General features: G+C 41.0%; 2 protein-coding genes across 2 annotated transcripts; one reads left to right on the top strand and one right to left on the bottom strand.

Annotated features, from left to right (window-relative positions):
• Nucleotides 1-45: 45 nt before the first annotated feature.
• On the bottom strand, nucleotides 46-7,929 carry stk25b (serine/threonine kinase 25b). The gene is made up of 11 exons (XM_071908026.2): nucleotides 7,506-7,929; nucleotides 6,489-6,719; nucleotides 6,192-6,248; nucleotides 5,877-5,985; nucleotides 4,802-4,959; nucleotides 4,111-4,296; nucleotides 3,580-3,725; nucleotides 2,697-2,802; nucleotides 2,520-2,591; nucleotides 1,260-1,396; nucleotides 46-1,087 (listed from the first exon to the last, which is right to left on the bottom strand). Exons 1-11 carry the CDS (start codon nucleotides 7,533-7,535, stop codon nucleotides 1,048-1,050), a joined length of 1,272 nt encoding a protein of 423 aa, XP_071764127.1. The 5' UTR covers nucleotides 7,536-7,929; the 3' UTR covers nucleotides 46-1,047.
• Nucleotides 7,930-8,960: 1,031 nt separating this feature from the next.
• Nucleotides 8,961-15,545, top strand: LOC139918599 (mitochondrial fission factor homolog A-like). The gene is made up of 7 exons (XM_071908022.2): nucleotides 8,961-9,111; nucleotides 9,861-10,082; nucleotides 10,505-10,683; nucleotides 12,171-12,262; nucleotides 12,409-12,579; nucleotides 14,048-14,123; nucleotides 14,394-15,545. Exons 2-7 carry the CDS (start codon nucleotides 9,866-9,868, stop codon nucleotides 14,523-14,525), a joined length of 867 nt encoding a protein of 288 aa, XP_071764123.1. The 5' UTR covers nucleotides 8,961-9,111; nucleotides 9,861-9,865; the 3' UTR covers nucleotides 14,526-15,545.
• Nucleotides 15,546-17,834: the final 2,289 nt, after the last annotated feature.

Genomic DNA, 17,834 nt, shown 5'->3' with positions numbered 1-17,834 from the left:
ACCTTAACATTACCATTTATCAACTGGACAGCTTTTAATACTTTGTTGGTTATTGACATTCATAGCATGTCCTTCTAGCTTCCTATCTATCCTACTGTAACACAGATTTTTCTAGTTACGCTCTGCCACAACTTAAATAGTATATATTTGTCAGTCTAGCAGAAAGGAGCCTCAAGTATCAACATGTCAGCTGATGCCTTCTGCTCTCCCTACTACCAGCAAGAGAAAGCACAAAAGTGTGAGTGAGGTTAATCACTCAGACAGACAAAAAACACTGAACCTGCCCTGACTGTAACAAGGTGCTGCTAATTACAGTATATGGCAAGGTTGGCTGAAAAAGCCTACATGCTCACATATAATTTACTATTCCATAAAGGCAATAAACATAAATAGCCATTAGACAAATGCAACTTAAATACATGGATGTGAACTATGAAGTATAAAATGATGTAGAACATGAACATAATTTATAAGTATATAAAGAACCTACCACTACTGACTGGTGCACATTTTTTATTTTTATGTTTATTATGCTATAATGAACCTGCTTTATTAGTAATTCTTGGAAATGTAATTGCTGCATGCCTTTTTTCCATATTGTGTATTATGGTTGCAGATGACAACTCAGTTTCTCTTCTTCTATGTACAATTTTTATACAAATAACTATTTTACACTGTTTTTGCCAGCAGCACTGTATTGATAAACCACTCAGACTTAGTTATAACCTGAGTAATATCAAACAAACAGAAACTAGCCAAAGGAAATGGGACATTTTCCATAGACTTTATTATAGGATTTTTTCTTCTCAATCTAACAGGTATACACAACGCTCTAAATGTCATGGCTTTTTTGTCTTAAATACTCTCCGTTCTTTAAAGAAAAACTGTAAAAATATTTAATAATAACTAATTAAAAGATCTCTTGGGGGACGGGGCAGGGGGCTGAGGGATCAAAGAGGGTGTTTTTTCTGTGGTCCTTGTTTGAGGCGTTGGGGTGGGTCAGGGAGGCAGAAAAGGGGCAGGTTGAAGTTACATCCAGCTGGGGTTTCACCGTGAAGACGGGGTGGTGTTACCATTTAAAGAAAACCTGCAAGAATGGAACAAAATGGGAAGTTAGACAGATTAATGCAAATCTATTCATCATGGTTTCTACTGCATTATGAATGATTAATTTCTGGGCCAACAGCTGTGAAACTGGCTGCTGTTGTTAATCTTAACTTGGTGTTGGTGTAGAAAGTCGAACAGGATTAAGCGCTCACCTGCACACTCTCTCCATCATGTGTGTGACAAGGCGGTCGGAGATGCCGGGACAGGACTCCTCGGCGAGGTTGAAGGCGTTCTCCAGCTCCTCAATGGCCCCTACACCACCGCCACTCCCCAGCCGCTTCTCCTTCAACTGGGGGCGGGGGAATCAACACCAGAGAGAGGACACTTTTGTATATTGTGCAACGGGAAGTTACAACTGAGTCATATGATTGGTCATATTTCAACTGCGCTGATAATTCCTAGAATTAGGGATGGGACGATATATCGAAATTCAATATATAGCAATACAAAAATGTGACAACAGGTATCATGGGGCAGAAAAATGAATCGTGATATTAGCTCCATTTTATTATGCTGTAGTAAGTAATCATAAATGAGACTGCTTGCCCATCACAATTTCACAAGCTCTCCATCTAAATTATATTATCTGCAATTTGTAATTACATTTTTCAATTGTTGTTTACATTCTAGCAAGCCAACGCCATTGCTAGAGAGATTTGTGTCTCAGAAATTAGCATAATTCTACACAGTCATACTTTGTTGTCATTGAACTTTTATCTATTACATTGTATCGTGGTTGTATCGAGGCAGGCATCATTTCGAGGCAACGCAGATGGGTAATTTTGCCCTTAGCAGGAAACAGGACTGGCATGTAGGACAAAATCGATGTGGCTAACATGGTGGACAACAAGGAACAAAACTGTACCAAAAAAATGTCTTGTTTATCAATGTTGCTAAAGGAATAAACCAGCTTTTCAGCACATGAACTCTTTAATCAACTTAACATGGTGCAATTAGGATTGTGATGGAAATGCATTTGAGATGATGGCAACATACAGCATTCTAAAGCATTAGCAAACTAAATAAATACTTGACACACAAAATGTAAGAATTCTACTAATCTTCTCTTTGCATGATAATAGTAAGCTGATCAAAGAACTCATTTGCCATAAAGTTGGTGTAATCTGTTAAAAACTGAGATCACCTTTGCCAGTTCTACTGAACAAGATTTTGGAGTGGGTGGATAGCGGGCCGTAGCAGGTTTTGTAGTACTGTCAACAGTGCTTTCAGTAATCTAATTAAATTTAGGACAGAAATAACATTATGCCGTTTCATATTTGACCATGATACAAAGTGAACCTCAGTCCTGTGAGTATTGTTTTGGTGCTGGACCTTCATCTAACATATTTAGTAGTACAGTGAATAGCATTACTCAAAGTTATATAATCCCCATCTCCAACAATTAGGCCTACCTCTCTGAAGATGGGCGTTACCAAGGCAGACAGGCATTGTGACTTGGGTTGCCTTTTCACTGAATCTGCTGACTGGAAAAAATGAAAGGGCATTAGATAAAAATAAAAGGCATGACACTGTCTGTCTGTCTGTCTGTCTGTGTGTGTGTGTGTGTGTACATGCTGCATGCGGCTTACCTCTGAATCTGTGTGTGTGTAGCCCTTCTGTAACTTGTTCATAGAGCTGGGTCTGACTGTGGGGAAAGTCCACACGGGACACTGATCCACATCACCATCACCATCCCTGAAGGAAGAAAAGAAGGAAGGAAGAGAAGAAAAAAAGAGATAAAAATATCAGGGGCAACAACATGATCTGACCTACTAACAAATCAATGGAGCTAATTTTAGTGAATTCAGGGAAGATGTTTCTACTGAGGACAATTTAACAGCCCACATGTAGCACATGTGTGTGTGTGTGTGTGTGTGTGTGTGTGTTGGTGAGGACCAGCTGAAGACTGAGACAAATGAGAATTTGTCTGACTTTGTCTTCATCTGTTCTCAGTCTTCTTTGTGTTGTGTGTGTGTAAAAAAAGCAAAAAAGAAAGGAAACCTAAACTATCAGCGTCTTTGCTATAGGGTGTCTCTATGTGTGTGTGACAGACTCCTATCAAAACTTACCAAAAAAAAAAGAAGAAAGAAGTGGGAGTAATGATGGACTACAAGCAAGCAAGTCTGTGTGAGTATGTGATTGTGCACACAACACATGTGAGTGCTTGTTGAAGTTTTGGGAAAGTCTGTAAGCTGATGGTCCGGATATTTGGCAACCTTGGACATTTTCACAAGCTTGCTGCTGAAGGCTTACAGCTTGCATTCCTATCCAAAGAAACGGCAAAACAACTAACAAAATTCTGTTCAGTCTCTGCAGTAATATGTGGCCAAGCAATGCTTTTAGTATCCTTATGTCCTTTAATCATCTGTAATACTTCAATCTGGTGTCTTTGCAGTTTAATTCAGAGGTTGCAAATCAATCATTTGGAGTGAGCAGTGTTAGTGTGTATGAATGTGCGTTGTTGAGACTCACATATCCGAGTCGTCGGAGCTGGACTCCTCCCCGTGTCCCTCCGACTTCCAGCGGCGGTAGCGGTCGATCAGCTCTGTAAGGTAGGGTGTCTTCTTGGTGTAGCGCGTGATGAACTTGTGCTTCAGGAGCTCCCTGGCTGTTGGCCTCTGTGCAGCGAGGGAAGACAGACAGAAGCAGCACAAAGATCAGCATTCAGTGGGAATATCATAATCAATAGCGCTTGGAACTGCAAGAAGAAAAACACAGCTGTGATCAGAGTAAGTGTACTGCTGTTTAGTAACACAAAACCAACACACTGAGCAATGTGTCCTCCATCACACTGCTCAGATTAATAACAGGAATATGAGGTGGACAGTGTTTGTACATTTGAGAAAATACAATACAAATTAAAGTTCTTGTTAAGGACTACGCAAATAAATCCAATCACAGAAAAGTATTTGCCTGACTTTGTGTAAGTGCCAATCTAGAGTTGGTGTCCAACTGTCTGATCTTATTCAGCCCAAAAATGCCTTACGAAAGGACTTTACTTACGAAGCGGGGGTCTTTATTGAGACAGGCCTCCACAAACTCTTTGAAGGGCTTGCTGTAGGGGCCCTCCAGGGTGGGTGGAGTGTTTTTGGGGATGAGGAAGAGGACCCTCATGGGGTGTAGGTCCGAGTTGGGAGGTTCCCCTTTGGCCAGCTCGATGGCAGTGATTCCCAGGGACCAGATATCCGCCTGAGGGGGAGAGAGAAAGGTGTGTGAGGCAAATGGGAAGAGAAACATGAATAGATACTCAGACAGACTTTGTGTTCACGGCACACATGCAGACATACAGTATACACTGTAAAGGGATATTTTAATCTAGTAGGTTTTCACTGTTAAGTACGCAGATATGATTTATAATCAGTCAAGTTACTAAATTATACATCCAACACTAACACAATCTATAATGACGTGGCTCTGATAACCTTTTCAATGTTGAAGATTTCAAGTAGTACTTTGTCAATTTGCCTTTATTGATAACAAGAGCAGGGAAAAAGTCTGACAGCCACTCTTGGCTATGGATTATTAGTTAGGAGGTTATCTTTTCATGAACTTGTATTGAGGCATGTTCTGCCAAAATGAAAGATCTCTGTACCCCAAAACTCCCTAAAGTGTGCAAGAAAACAACAAACCTAAGCAAAGCATTCACTCAAAACAAACACAGAAGTTATCTCTAGCCTACGGATTTTGACCTCACCTTGAAGTCGTAGGCTGACTGTTTGATAACCTCCGGAGCCATCCAGAAGGGCGTGCCAACAAATGTGTTCCTCTTGATCTGAGTATCTGTCAGCTGCCCTGCCACCCCGAAGTCTGCCAGCTTCACGTCCCCCTGCTCCGACAACAGCACATTGGCAGCTAGGAGAATGAGACAATGAGAAACACAAAGAAACACAAAGAGACAGAAACATAAGGATTCATGCATTCATCTACTCATAATAAAGAGTATTCAGTCAAGGTTTGATATCAGTGTTGTGCTTGATGATGACAGCCCATTTAAAAGTATTATTTCCTTCCTTACTACAGCACATCAGGAGATGGGTAATATTGCCTTCAGCAGGAATGGGGATTGACTACTAGGACAAAATCTATGTGGATAATATCATGGGTGATAAGAACCAAATATATTGTGAAAAAAATTGGTTGGTCATAACTGTTCAGAGATTTTCCCATTTATATAGATAGATAGAAAAAGCCAGCGAAAAAGACGCAGTACAAGGTTTTTGTATACTTGTTGATTCCCATACAAACTATGATAAACTATCTATTTTTAAATCAGCAGTTAACCAAACCATCTTATTTATTTAGTGTTTTTGTTGGTCATGTCATTATTTTTTTATGATACTCTGTTAATTCCCAAAGGGGAAATTCACAGAAAGGTAAGAGCACAAAGTCAGCTACAGGCTACAGAAGAAAAAAAAGTGGAATCCGTACGCTGAAATATGCTCCCAAGGCGTATGAATTTATTAACACCTACAGTATGTTGTGATGTTTCAAGCTCACTGATGGTGTTAATAAATTCATGCACCTTGGGAGCATATTTCAGTGTGAGGACTCTAGTTTTTCTTCTATACTTGGTCATTTTGTCCAGCACAGCAGACTATAAAATGACATAAATTGATAATCATGTGATGCTGACTGACAAAGAGGGACTGGTTGCAATGCTAGCCAGTTTGTTTTACCATGGAAGTACATAGATAGGCCGTTTGCATCTACTGCCACAAAGCGTTTCCTGTGTGTCGCGGCCGTCAGTGTGTGAAGTGGCTGCTTATTACCTTTGATATCTCTGTGGATCTTCCTTTCAGAGTGCAGATACTCCAGTCCCTTGAGTATTTCCCTCAGTATGGTGGCGATGTAAGTCTCTTCAAGAGGCCCTGGACGGAGCTGGGAGATGGAAAGGAGATGAAGAGGGTGTAGAAAATAAATTGGTGAAAGGTGGGGATAGGGTGGCAGAGAGTATGTGTGTGTGTGTGTGTGTGTGTGACAGAGAGAGATAAATGAACGAAGGAATAAAAAAAGTCAGGCGTTGCTTATTAGAGTAAAAGGTGTCAATTAGAACTTTGTAAGCTGTATAGAAATAGTCTTCTTACCAGATCCAGAGCAGACCCTCCACCTAAATACTCCATGATAATCCACAGCTTGGTCCCCTGAGAAAGAAAAACACAGAAATGCAGCTTGTTGAAAGACATTCAAAGTTTGAAATTCAAAACAGGGTTTTACAATATGTTGTGGGCTCTTTGCTTTGCCATCGCCTGTACGGATGAGTGTGTGTGTGCGTGCAAGCAAGCTCACTATGACAAACAGAAATAATTTCTGTATTGCACGCATGTATTGCATGTGTGTATGTGCACACACGTTTGTGTCATTGCATCTATATGCTCCCTCACCTTCAGGTATGATCCATAGTACTTGGTGACAAAGGGACTGTCACACTGACTCAGCACTGTGATCTCCTGTTGAATATCTTCGATCTCATCCTCCGCTTCCTCCAGGTCTATGATTTTGATGGCCACCACCTCTTTAGTGCGGTTGTTGATGCCCTTGTAGACCTCTCCGAAGGAACCCTTCCCAATCCGCTCCTGCTTAGTGAAGTACTCCTCTGGGTCCAGCCGGGAATTCTGTTCCACCGACGGCAAAGAGAACAGCAACATTATGAGTGGATGCTGTGACAACACCGCATAGAGGTTTGTGTGTGTCTTATGTCTTATACACTACAGCAGACAAAGTATGTGTTGAAAGCAAACAAGCAATTTCTCTTATCAATGTACTTTTAGGTCAGGTTAATTAGACCCGATACTGTGAGTTCAAACTATCATCTCCAGGCCTCTAATAATCTCATTCATTGCCCAAAATAAAAGAATAATGACTGGCTGACCTATCTCATCTTATCTGTGCCAATATCCATCTGTTCAGTCACAGCCCATATAATTAGCTGTACTCTAGATCTAACTTTGTGCCAATATGTAATTCAAGAGGCATGACACTTCAGTGGTTTCCCTCTCTATAACATCAGGAAATGAGTGATGATTTGAATGAGTGAAGGCACTTGAAAAGGCCATAAAATCTTAAATGTCGCGGTAGATGACAGCTAAAATTTTAAAATATTACAAACCGTTATTTTAAAATATTGCTGTATAGTATCATGAAATGAAGTGCTTCTGCTTTCATTCATTTATTAGGTTGTTGGTTGCTATATGTTCATCATATCGTTGTCGACAATGGCCAGGAGGTGAAACTTAACGAATTTCGGATTTGTGTATACCAAATTTTATCACTTGCATTGTTCATGTTGGTGGTTTAGACGCCCCCACCCACCTATTCATCGAAAGCCTAGCAGTCATGGGGGTTCGCCTTGTCTGGGAAAAGAAGGGAGGTGACAGTTTCGGAAACGAGGATTTCTCTACCTGGTTTTGCATGTCTCGAAGGTGTGCCATCCCCTCGGCAGGTTTGACAGGAAAGGGACAGCCGAAAACCCTCTCTCTGTCCGTGTCCCGAAGTTGTCAAATTCTTCTCTCGTTTTTCCTTCCCTCCTCTCCAACTCCTTCAGTTAGCTGTCTAGGAAGCTAGGTGGCTAGCCAGCTAGCCAACTAGATAAACACCCAATCTGCTGGCTTCAACGGGGCTGTCACTCCGCGTACTGTTTTCGGCCTCCAAGTCCAACGGAGGACTCACCAGCCCGGCAACAAAGCAAGCTATATACCGTGTGACTCCGTATATCAGCGATAATGAACAGAAGAGAAAAAAATGCCCCTTCCGTATATTAATATTTAATTCATTTCAAGGAACGTTCAGCCTGTTGTTCATTTGAAGCTTGAGGAGGACAAAATAATGGCCCAGACAGACGACGCATGCGCATTGGTGTATTTGATGAATGGAATTATGGGAATTGTATTTGTCTAATTCAGCACCCATCACAAAGTAATATTCACGTTAACTACATCACTTAAGAAATCATCACAAATGACTACACCTTGAAACAAAGTTAATTTTCATTATCGATAACAAATCAACTAACCACTCACCTTGCGTTTTGAATATAACTCATGTTCTCATGTTCATCTTTTGTTTTCCCCTTTTCTGTCTTTTACAATTTTTGGTCCTCTCCATATCTATTTTCGTATCTTTTCAGAGATAAAATTTCTAAATTAATGCTTTTTTGAAAGTATAACTGATTGTTGTTTAGATTAGTGGTTGTTTGCCTCATGTCAATCATCCACTGGTGTCCATAGTGTACCCCCTTCTCTTTATTTACCACTACATCACTGATTGTACTGTTTATATAAAATTTCATCGGGGGCCAACATTTGCTGGAAAAAATATATATGAAAAATGTTAGCAGTGATAAAATGTTTATCTTTTATCGTTTTTATTGATTTGTTCTGAATTTTCAAGATAAAAGTCACTGAGTGAATGTCAAATCTATTGGTGGAATGACAGAAAATAGCTTTATTAGTATTATGAAAAGCATTTACACACATCAATATCCAGAGATGAGGTTTTGATGATACTGTAGATAAGATGATCACATGAATCGGAAAGATTTCACCTGTCTGCCATTGAGTAGCTTTCTAGTCAGGAGATATGCTTTATACAACTGAAACAGACCAGTTAGGATCTGGGTGAAAGTAACACTGGCAAAAATTGTTTCAAATTAAAAGCTTCGCAAAATGTTGCAGTAATTAGCCAGCTAATGTTAACAGACGGTCATGTGCCCGAAAGCGCTAATCCTCAGTGTTGTGAATATGATAATTGTGTGCGCTCGTTTTGTAACCTGGGTGGCGCCTGCTGCGGAGGGATCGCTTGGATCGACGGGATATCTTATACGCTCCACCCCAGCGGACAGGTCATGTTAAAGAAATAGTGCACGTAGCTACTAGCTAGTAGCTGGAGCGGTGTGTCTTTTCGGTCTCACCGTGTACATCCGTTCCGGTTGATGTGGCTAATGTTAAAGGACGAACAGGCTTTCGACAAATGACATTTTAAACCAAACAACGTTCAAATACCATAACGGTAAGTGGTCACAATAAAGCGACAGCTATAGTTAACGTATAACTTACATTAGCCAGCTTGTTAGCGGTTGTCAACGCACATCTCACGCGCTTCGTGCAGCTAACGTTAGACATAAAGATATCAACATTGAAAGGCTCGTCAGACATGGCATCATTTGTGATTATGGCAGATGTTATATATTCGATTAGGCCGCATTTGGTACATTTCCGTTCAGTGATAATAAAACCATGTGTCAACAACAAATACGCCTAATGTTAACGTTTTACCATTTGACGTAAAATGCCATTTCTAATATGTTATTTCTCTGTCTGCTACACCCCCCCCATCCCATCCCATGACATAGGGCTTATTTTGGTTCCTCTACGGGACATGCTTTAGTGAGCGGGCTAAGAACCTGTTTTGGGCAGTAATACTCCTCGCCGCAGAGCCTATTAGTAAGGGCTAAATTCAGCATATTTGTCGTTTTAAAATAGTAATGAAGATGTCGCTTTAAACTATAAACAGCAATTCAGGATAACATTGCAGGCCCATGACACTCACATAAGGGAGGGGTAAACATACATCATACAGTAGATGTGAGCTTCAGTGCCATGATATAACATTTGACACTCCTTGGCACTATCACAATGCCACCAAATGTTGATGTACCTCAAGTGTAGCCTAAATTTTTACCTACACTGTAAGGCTACCTTTTAACTGCTGACTATTTTTAAGTGTTTTCCCTTTCCTTCCATTTGATGTGTCTGCAGGCTGGATGAGTGGGCCAACCTTCCCTGCCCCCTCTGCGGAGGTGGCCGAGATGAACCGCATCCATTATGAGTTGGAGTATACGGAGGGCATCAGCCAGCGCATGCGAATCCCCGAGACCCTCAAGGTGGCCCCAGAGAACCAGACAGGGGCTCTGCCGCTCCAGCAGCCCCTGCCCTCACACACAACTCTGATGCAGGTTCCTGAGAGGATCGTCATAGCAGGTGAGCACAGCAGACTGGACTTCAACAGAAGCATGTATGCATGCCAATCTTAACCAGGTGCTGGACAGAATACAAAGCAAATGTAGAGTCTGCATACTGCAAGTTGCTCCCAACTTGTAGTGTGCAGAATCTACTCTTGTCTAAAACTGCACCAATGTTATGACCCATGGAATTTAAATTAAAGCAAAACTGTGGCAAGTGTGCTAAACTCAACATGCTGTGTGAGTGGCTTTGTGTTTGATGAAACTCTGAAGGTTAATCATATGATCGCTTTGCATTAGCTTCATTTATAGCTTGAAGTCGGTAGGCCACAGCAAGTGTCCCTATATCTCAGATTTCCTTCCTCTCCTAGTATCTTGACCCACCTGAACTCTTACCGTCTTTATTTTTCTATCCTCTTCTTCTCCTCACTTCCTCCTCAGGGGATGACGGGGACCCTCAGTACTCTCGTCCCCGAGACTTGGACCTGATTCAGTCCACCCCTCCTCTGGACCTGCTGAACATGAAGGCCCCGCCACGCATCCTCACCCTTACAGAGCAGCCGCTGGACTCCCTGGAGACTGAACAAACTCCCCCTGCACAGACCCATGCCAGCCAGGCGGTAAGTGTCAAATTGAGGTTTCTATTCTGGGTCTTTTTTATTTCTTGTTATGATGAAGCATTACTTCCTGAATTCACTGAATGGATGAAACTGATCCCACTAGTTGTAGGCTAATGGAACCAACCAGCTTGTGTTACTCCACGATGTGGTGTTATAGTACATCTATGTAGTTTGCTATTGAATATGGGCTGTTTTTTTCTGATTTATTAAATAGTAGACTGTAGATGCTGAGGGTTACAAATGGTGGATTGAGGAGAAGTTAGTAATCACCCAGATTAAGTGAGGACGGGGGTAAGGCCATAAAGTTAGAGTATAAATGATTAGAAGGTCATCATCGGTTGAAATCCACGAACCAGTATGGAAATTTGAAGTGGAAATTAAACTTTGACCAGAAACGGTAACACTAAAGCTGCTTTCTCATAAATACCACAGCTGTGTCCTTAAACAAGGCAATTAATCCACTAACTCCTCCAGTAAAGTTATTTATGGCCAGCAGCAATGCAGTGCTGTAGTAGTGCTGTGGACATGTGCGCCCCCTCCTCCCCTGATCCTGCAAAAGTGAGGTCACTTCTCAGTTGTTGACCTTTACTTGGCCAGGTACGTCAACTAAAAACGCATAATTACTTATAGCAAAGGCCTGGGGTAGTAGTTACAAGGGTAGGTAGGGTTACGCACATACTCAAATTCACACCTGGGAGCTGCCCACTACAGCTAGTCTGCTACTGTTGGATATTGAAGCAGCTCCATTGGAGTGGTTGGGGTTAAGCGCTTTGGTCAAGGGGTGAGAGTGTCTCATTGACTTCCACCACCCAGATTCTCCCAGTAACTTCTGGTCATCAGCGTCTTGCTTTTGCAGATTTTTGTATGCCATCGTGGAGGCGCACACAACACACGAGTTGGATTTGGGGACCCCACACTTGACTATGAGATATAGACAGAGATAACAACACACTACCCGAGTTCTCACGCCACGCGACCTGCACAAATCTCGTCAAAAGGTTGCACACTACTACAACATGGAACCAAAACAAACATGAAGGTGGAACAGTTTTCTTTCCACCCTTCCTGTATTTTTTTCCTCCCTTCCACTCAACTCTTACTGGTTATTCCCGCTCTCCATTGCTGAGCTCACACTACAGGTGTACGTCAAGACTTGTCCAGAGTCGAGTCGGCAGACAGGTTTTAATTAATTGTGACGGTACTGACTGGTCTGAATCTAGAGCGAGGCAAGTGATTAAAGTCCTCAACCTTCACATACTACTAGATAATCTGTGCTGACTATCCATTGCGACCGGCCAAAACTAGCGTGGACTCGATTCAATCCAGAAAATCAGTCCTGCTGGCCAAATGGCTATAATCGGTCTGATAGCTGTGTAGCGTGTCATATCCTGCTTTAAAGGGAAGCTAAAAAGAACACAACATTGGGTTTTAAATTGTAACTTGATATGCAAGTCTGACATTGTTTCAAATCTACGCATCATTCATAGGCCCATTTTCATTCTCGGTCTCGAAGGGAACGAAGTGCCAGCGAGAACCTGTCTGGCCGCCTCAATGGCCAGATCAACAGAGGTGATGTAAGGTAAGCAGCCATCCTTCTGTCCCAACACTGCTTCTCTGCTGTTATCTTTTCTCGCTGTGTTTGCCACCTCTTACTCTTTTCTGGTTTCACTCTCAGTTGCTTAAAAAAATCTCTTCTTCTTTCTTTATTTTTCCTCCACCTGCTAGTGTAACCCCGTCCCCCTCTGCCCCCCCAGTCCGGGTGTGCCCCCCTCTCTGCTCCCCTGAGGATGCCAACATCAACCTGTTCACAGCCGCGGGGTTCCTGTCTTACTTCCAGTCAACCACACGCCGGGCCTACCAGCAGGTCCTCGAAGTCCTGGACGACAACCACCGCAGGTAACGTCTCTCCTTTGGCCCTGAAGTCACATTCAGATAGACAGGCAGGTGGGGAAAGATACAACAGCATAGTTTGAGCTGGTTTTCAAAAACATACCGTTGAATGAGGTATGTGTATTAGTTTCAAGTCTTTATTGTCCCACCATCGGAAATTTGGTTGCAGCCGGAAGGAACATAGAAGATCCATTATAAATACATCACAAACATTACCATACCAACAAAAAACAATTGAACATGTACAGGAGATCATTTCAAATGGATAGAAAGCTGTCTCTCTTAGTCCTGTGAGACGGCATGGGCTTGCCTTAGCTTCTGCCTGTTGTAAATGTCAGCGAGCTGAGCCTGATTCACACCAGTGACTTTACTGGCCACTCTGACAAGGCCGCCAAACCTTTTCTTTTTTATATATATATATATATTTTTTGGGGCATTTTCACCTTTATTTGACAGTTGAAAGTAGAGACAGACAGGAAAGACTGGGAGAGAGAGGTGGATGACATGCGACAAAGGTCCCGGGTCGGACTCGAACCCAGGACGTCACACTCACACGGCATGCACCACAGACCCCTGAACCACCAGGATGCCCCCTGCCAAGCCTTTTCTTATTGGCCAAAGTCAGATTCCCAAACCTGACAGTATTAGGACCATTAGCATCAGGACAGCCCCCAGGCCCTGTTTTTATAATCTGTTGTGGTTCTCGTTCTATGTCCATTCATATCATTTTCATCATTGTGGTCCGAGGATACATTCTGTAAAATACAATGGAGCTGTACATTGCTAACAATTTCCTCAGTCAATTGGTGTGCTTTAAAAAAAAGGTAACAGAAATCCTGTGCTATTATTTTCCCTTGTGATGGGTCCGTTTTCCAGACCGGTCAGTCGTCTGCTATTTTAGCTGAGAGGCTAAGCACTTGATCTGCAGTCTGAGTCATAGGCCATCCTTGACCTGTCCTTGCATGTACCTAACCTGAGTGTACATAATGTTGCCATGTGTTTGACTAATAGAAAGGCAATATGAAAGCTATATAGAAAGCCCTGTCATCTCTATGATTATTGATTCAAACCAGTGACACACTGCAGTCATGATGTTTCACCTCTGAACTGTCTTTAAGTGGCAAAGGGTTTGACAGTGAAAGCTGACCTGCGAAAATGTTAATGAGCCAGGTGTTCATTGTCCTATTGAACACCTTGAACTGCCAGCCACATGTCATGTGTTTACTTGAACAGTATATAGTGCATTTTAATTGTTACTGAGGTGTGTTTTACCCCACCCAATACTCATATGCAAGTTGTTAAGTTAAATTCAAGTAGTTACTGTATTTATGCACCTAGACGAGGCTGAATTATCTCGGCATCATTGCCCTTTTCTTGAGCCTTTATTACAGGCCAGTCCAGCCCTTGAGTTTTACCCCTGGTGTATATCATTGTGTTATCATTACTGTCCATGAAGATTTGTTGTCCTCCATAGGACCCAGCTGGACTTGGCCCTGGACATGGCACCTGATGACTCTGGTTTAGTGGACGCCTCCTCACTACGACGACAGGTAATCTCTGCCATGAGCCCAAAGACTGATGCCCTATGTTGCTGAAAAGTGATTAATGCTTTTACTGTGCCGCTCTGTACCTGTGCTGTCATGGAAAAAACATATAACTTACTGTAATGCCATTGTAATACCATTCCCTGCTGGTCAGTTGACAGGATCAATCAAAAGATATTTGAAAAACTGATTCCTGGTTTGTTGAGTTGATTGCTTCATTGAGAAGCTTCTTTAAAGTGAATCTCTGACTCCTGTATGGCCAATGTGTTCGTTCAGATTGTGAAGCTGAACCGCCGCCTGCAGCTGCTGGAGGAGGAAAACAAGGAACGCTCCAAGCGAGAGGTGATCCTGTATTCTGCTACAGTGGCATTCTGGCTCGTCAACACCTGGATCTGGTTTCGACGCTGAGATGGGACGAGGCTGAGTCTCCCAAAATGTTTGGTAGCCAAAGCAATTCCTTGTTTAACATGATAAATCTTTTGCACAGCCACAATATAGAAGTTACTTACAGTGATGCCTACCATCAGTCCTCCTCGTGAGAACAAACTACAAACAAACTCATTTACAAACAAAAATTTGTAAATGAGACGTTTTGTAGTTTGAGGAGAGATGTGGAGGAACAGGTTTAGAAGGGGAACAAGGATTTACTTAGGCAACACATGTTTTGGGAACCCAGCCCAGAGCTGGAATCATAGTTACAGGACCAAACCTCAGACCTGTCTTGTCTAGTTTGAAGTTGTGGTTCAGTAGTTTTGTCAAAAACTACCTTTTATTCTTAAAGTGTCAAAGTAACATGACTAAGACTAGAGATGCCATAACATTTGCCCTGAATGTCCTTTGAGTTCCATGTTACCCAAAACATTTCAGTTCTTATGTACAGTATTTCAGTATTGTTGAAATGTTTTAGTTTTGTCCTTAGTGTTTTTTTTTTTTTTTTAACTCTGTGGCAGTCACATGCCCACTGAGTTAGTGTGAAATTTTGATACCCAAAATCCGCTTGATGGAGTGATTTCAGAAACACTATGGATATGATATATATAACTGATAATTTATTTCTATCTTGTTGGTACAATCTGAACTTGGATTTCCAGATAATTTGACCAAGTACGTTTTTTCCACCTCGGATAATGAGTACCCACAAGAATAAAAGCATGAACTATAAGTGTTTTTATTAATCATGCTGTGTGATAGAAGTCTTAGCGCTACTGTTTGTATGATCATGTGTAATAGATGCCTGTGTATATGAAATATTTGGTCTCATTATTTGTGAATATTGCAATAAATGTGTATATCATGGAGATTTATTTATCACAAGTAATATGGAGGCATCAACAAAATGTTCTGATGATCATTGGTTCCATATTTGTTTATAAGCGCTGTACTTATCACAAAGTCTTTAAGTAAAACATTTTATTTTCTTTGTACTATACAAATACATTCATTGTTTGTAAATATTTTGCTGTAATAAATTATGGATGTTGATATCAGTGCTGGTAGATCCCTGTCTTTACAACAATGTGTTTTCTGATGCCCCGATGCATTTTAATTGGACATCGCCTTACAAAGTGGTTTAAGCATTTAGCACACAAACATCTACAAAAGTACAAAAGATACAACAAAACAGTAACATACATCAATTTTATAGGTCAAATTCAGTACCAGTAAATCATAAGTCTTTTTTGTTTTTTGTTCTTTAGTCCTTTGATAACTTTACAATATTTTTTTTAATCAATAAGGAAGGTAGAAAAGCTGGCAGTGGCATCCGACTATTTCATTTTGTGTATATGATATTTTCCATATAAAACAGAGAGATTGACAATATATATGTTTTTCCGCATTGTTACTCTTAAAATACATCCATTTCCTTCCAAAAGATGTTTATGCAGGTACATTCTTAAAAAAGATGTGGAATGGTCTTCTTGACAGATTTACATAAGACACAATTATAAGCAAAAGTCTCTCTAATGTGCTTTTACATGGGTATATTATGTATACAATTTTTAAATGACACTTCTTTTTTTTTTTTATTATTTATGCAATCTAAATTATGATTCTTCCATATGTTCTTCCAGTTATAATCAGGGTACAATGAGAGCCAAAATAATCTGGACGGTTACTAAACATATTCCTTATTAGAAGCCATTTTACTTCTATTGATGAGCACAGAGGAACAAACATCTTTACATTTTGTCACTCCTTCAGTTCTATAATTCTTCATTATAAATAATACCTCCTTAGAAACTGCTTTATATACAATGTTATATTCATTAATAGAAACGGGAGTGTGATATTAATTCCCGTATATGATAATAATTGACCTGAGGCCTGTACTACGAAGCAGGATTTGGGGTTAGCGAGCTAACTTCAGGTTTAACCCTGGCTTTTCGGTCTCACCAAGGTGGTTCACTTTTAACCGGGGTAGATCACCATGGTAACTTATGCTGCACGGCTAACCTGCTCCGGAGCAGGTTCAGTTCAGGGTGTCGGATCAAAACCGAAAGGCCCGCCTTCTGACCAATCAGCTCTCTGGAAACAGGGAGTCACCATTCCTACAGGATCCCGATATGGACAAATATACAAATGAAAATCCCAATAAAAAACTGAAAACTGTTAGGCTATTTTTGCATTAACAGACAGTAAGAAGTGCTGTTCGCAGGGCGACGTGTTTACAGACCAGTAGAATCACGTTGTTTTCCATGATAACTTATTATATCGGAGACATAGCAGGTAGGCTACTCAATTGACCATATTATTAATGGATTAAAGTAACTGTTGCATATATTAATTGCGCTGACTTTATTTAATTGGATTCCCGACAGTGTTTGGTTCAATGTAGGCTATTTCATATTCCATTACCGCAGCCCCGAAGAATATGAGGCCGACTTTATGAATAGAAAATCTTTTTACAGCCTCAATGTGTCCACAAACTATTTGATCAATGAAAAATATGCCCACTGTGTCCTAATGACGGGGCAGTTCCTCCAGTAATCCTCTCTAGCCTTGGAAGCAGAAACAACTTTTACTTTTGGCGGTTATGTTTTGTAATGCTGACAGTTATTCATTATAAGAATTTGTTCTTCTTGAGAGAAGAACCCAATGTTAGTAGCTATCCATTTCTTTCCGATACCCATGTGTTGAAAATGTCAGCAGGAAATCTTAGGGCTTATATCATCCTATAATTAGGTCTATTGTCTATGGCTTTTATTGTTTGATTAGACTATTTTATTTTCCCCTATTTTTAGGCTATTACTTATTTTTATAGTTTTGCGCTTGTATTCTATGTCCTTTTTTTTTGCTGAATCATATTACTTTTGCTGCGCAACAATCTAATTTCCCCACGGGGATCAGTAGTTTCATCTTATCTTATCCGAATTGTCTGATCTGGATCTGTCCATGTTGCAAGTGATTGGCTATTTGTTACAAACCCCGCCTCTTTCATGTAAACGCGCTCATAGCTGGATAGGTAAATCCTGGGTTGACAGAGCCAGTTGATAACCAGCTACGTGACACCGGTTATCCAGGATCGCCAATGTTAGGTTTAGTGAAGCCGCCTAACCCTGCCTTTGTTGAACTTGCTTCGTAGTAGGAGGTTGCTTGCGGCTCCTCTAGCGGTGGGAACGCTAACAGGAAGTTACGACAACGAAAACAATCATTTTTCTTTTCTTGGCTTAAATTTATAAAATAACATTTTTCTAGATTGTAAACCATCAAAGAAAA

This window comes from Centroberyx gerrardi, chromosome 13 (genome assembly GCF_048128805.1).
Source record: "Centroberyx gerrardi isolate f3 chromosome 13, fCenGer3.hap1.cur.20231027, whole genome shotgun sequence".
NCBI classification, from domain to species: Eukaryota; Metazoa; Chordata; class Actinopteri; order Beryciformes; family Berycidae; genus Centroberyx; species Centroberyx gerrardi.
This window is presented reverse-complemented; position numbering and strand designations above follow the sequence as displayed.

Coding starts and splice junctions, on each gene's coding strand:
- stk25b (XM_071908026.2), bottom strand. CDS start 7,535: ATGGCACACCTTCGAGACATGCAAAACCAG. Junction 3,726..4,110: donor TCAATAAAGACCCCCGCTTC/GTAAGTAAAGTC, acceptor CTCGCTGCACAG/AGGCCAACAGCCAGGGAGCT. Junction 2,803..3,579: donor AGCTCCGACGACTCGGATAT/GTGAGTCTCAAC, acceptor TTCTTCCTTCAG/GGATGGTGATGGTGATGTGG.
- LOC139918599 (XM_071908022.2), top strand. CDS start 9,866: ATGAGTGGGCCAACCTTCCCTGCCCCCTCTGCGGAGGTGGCCGAGATG. Junction 10,083..10,504: donor TGAGAGGATCGTCATAGCAG/GTGAGCACAGCA, acceptor CTTCCTCCTCAG/GGGATGACGGGGACCCTCAG. Junction 12,580..14,047: donor CTGGACGACAACCACCGCAG/GTAACGTCTCTC, acceptor TGTCCTCCATAG/GACCCAGCTGGACTTGGCCC.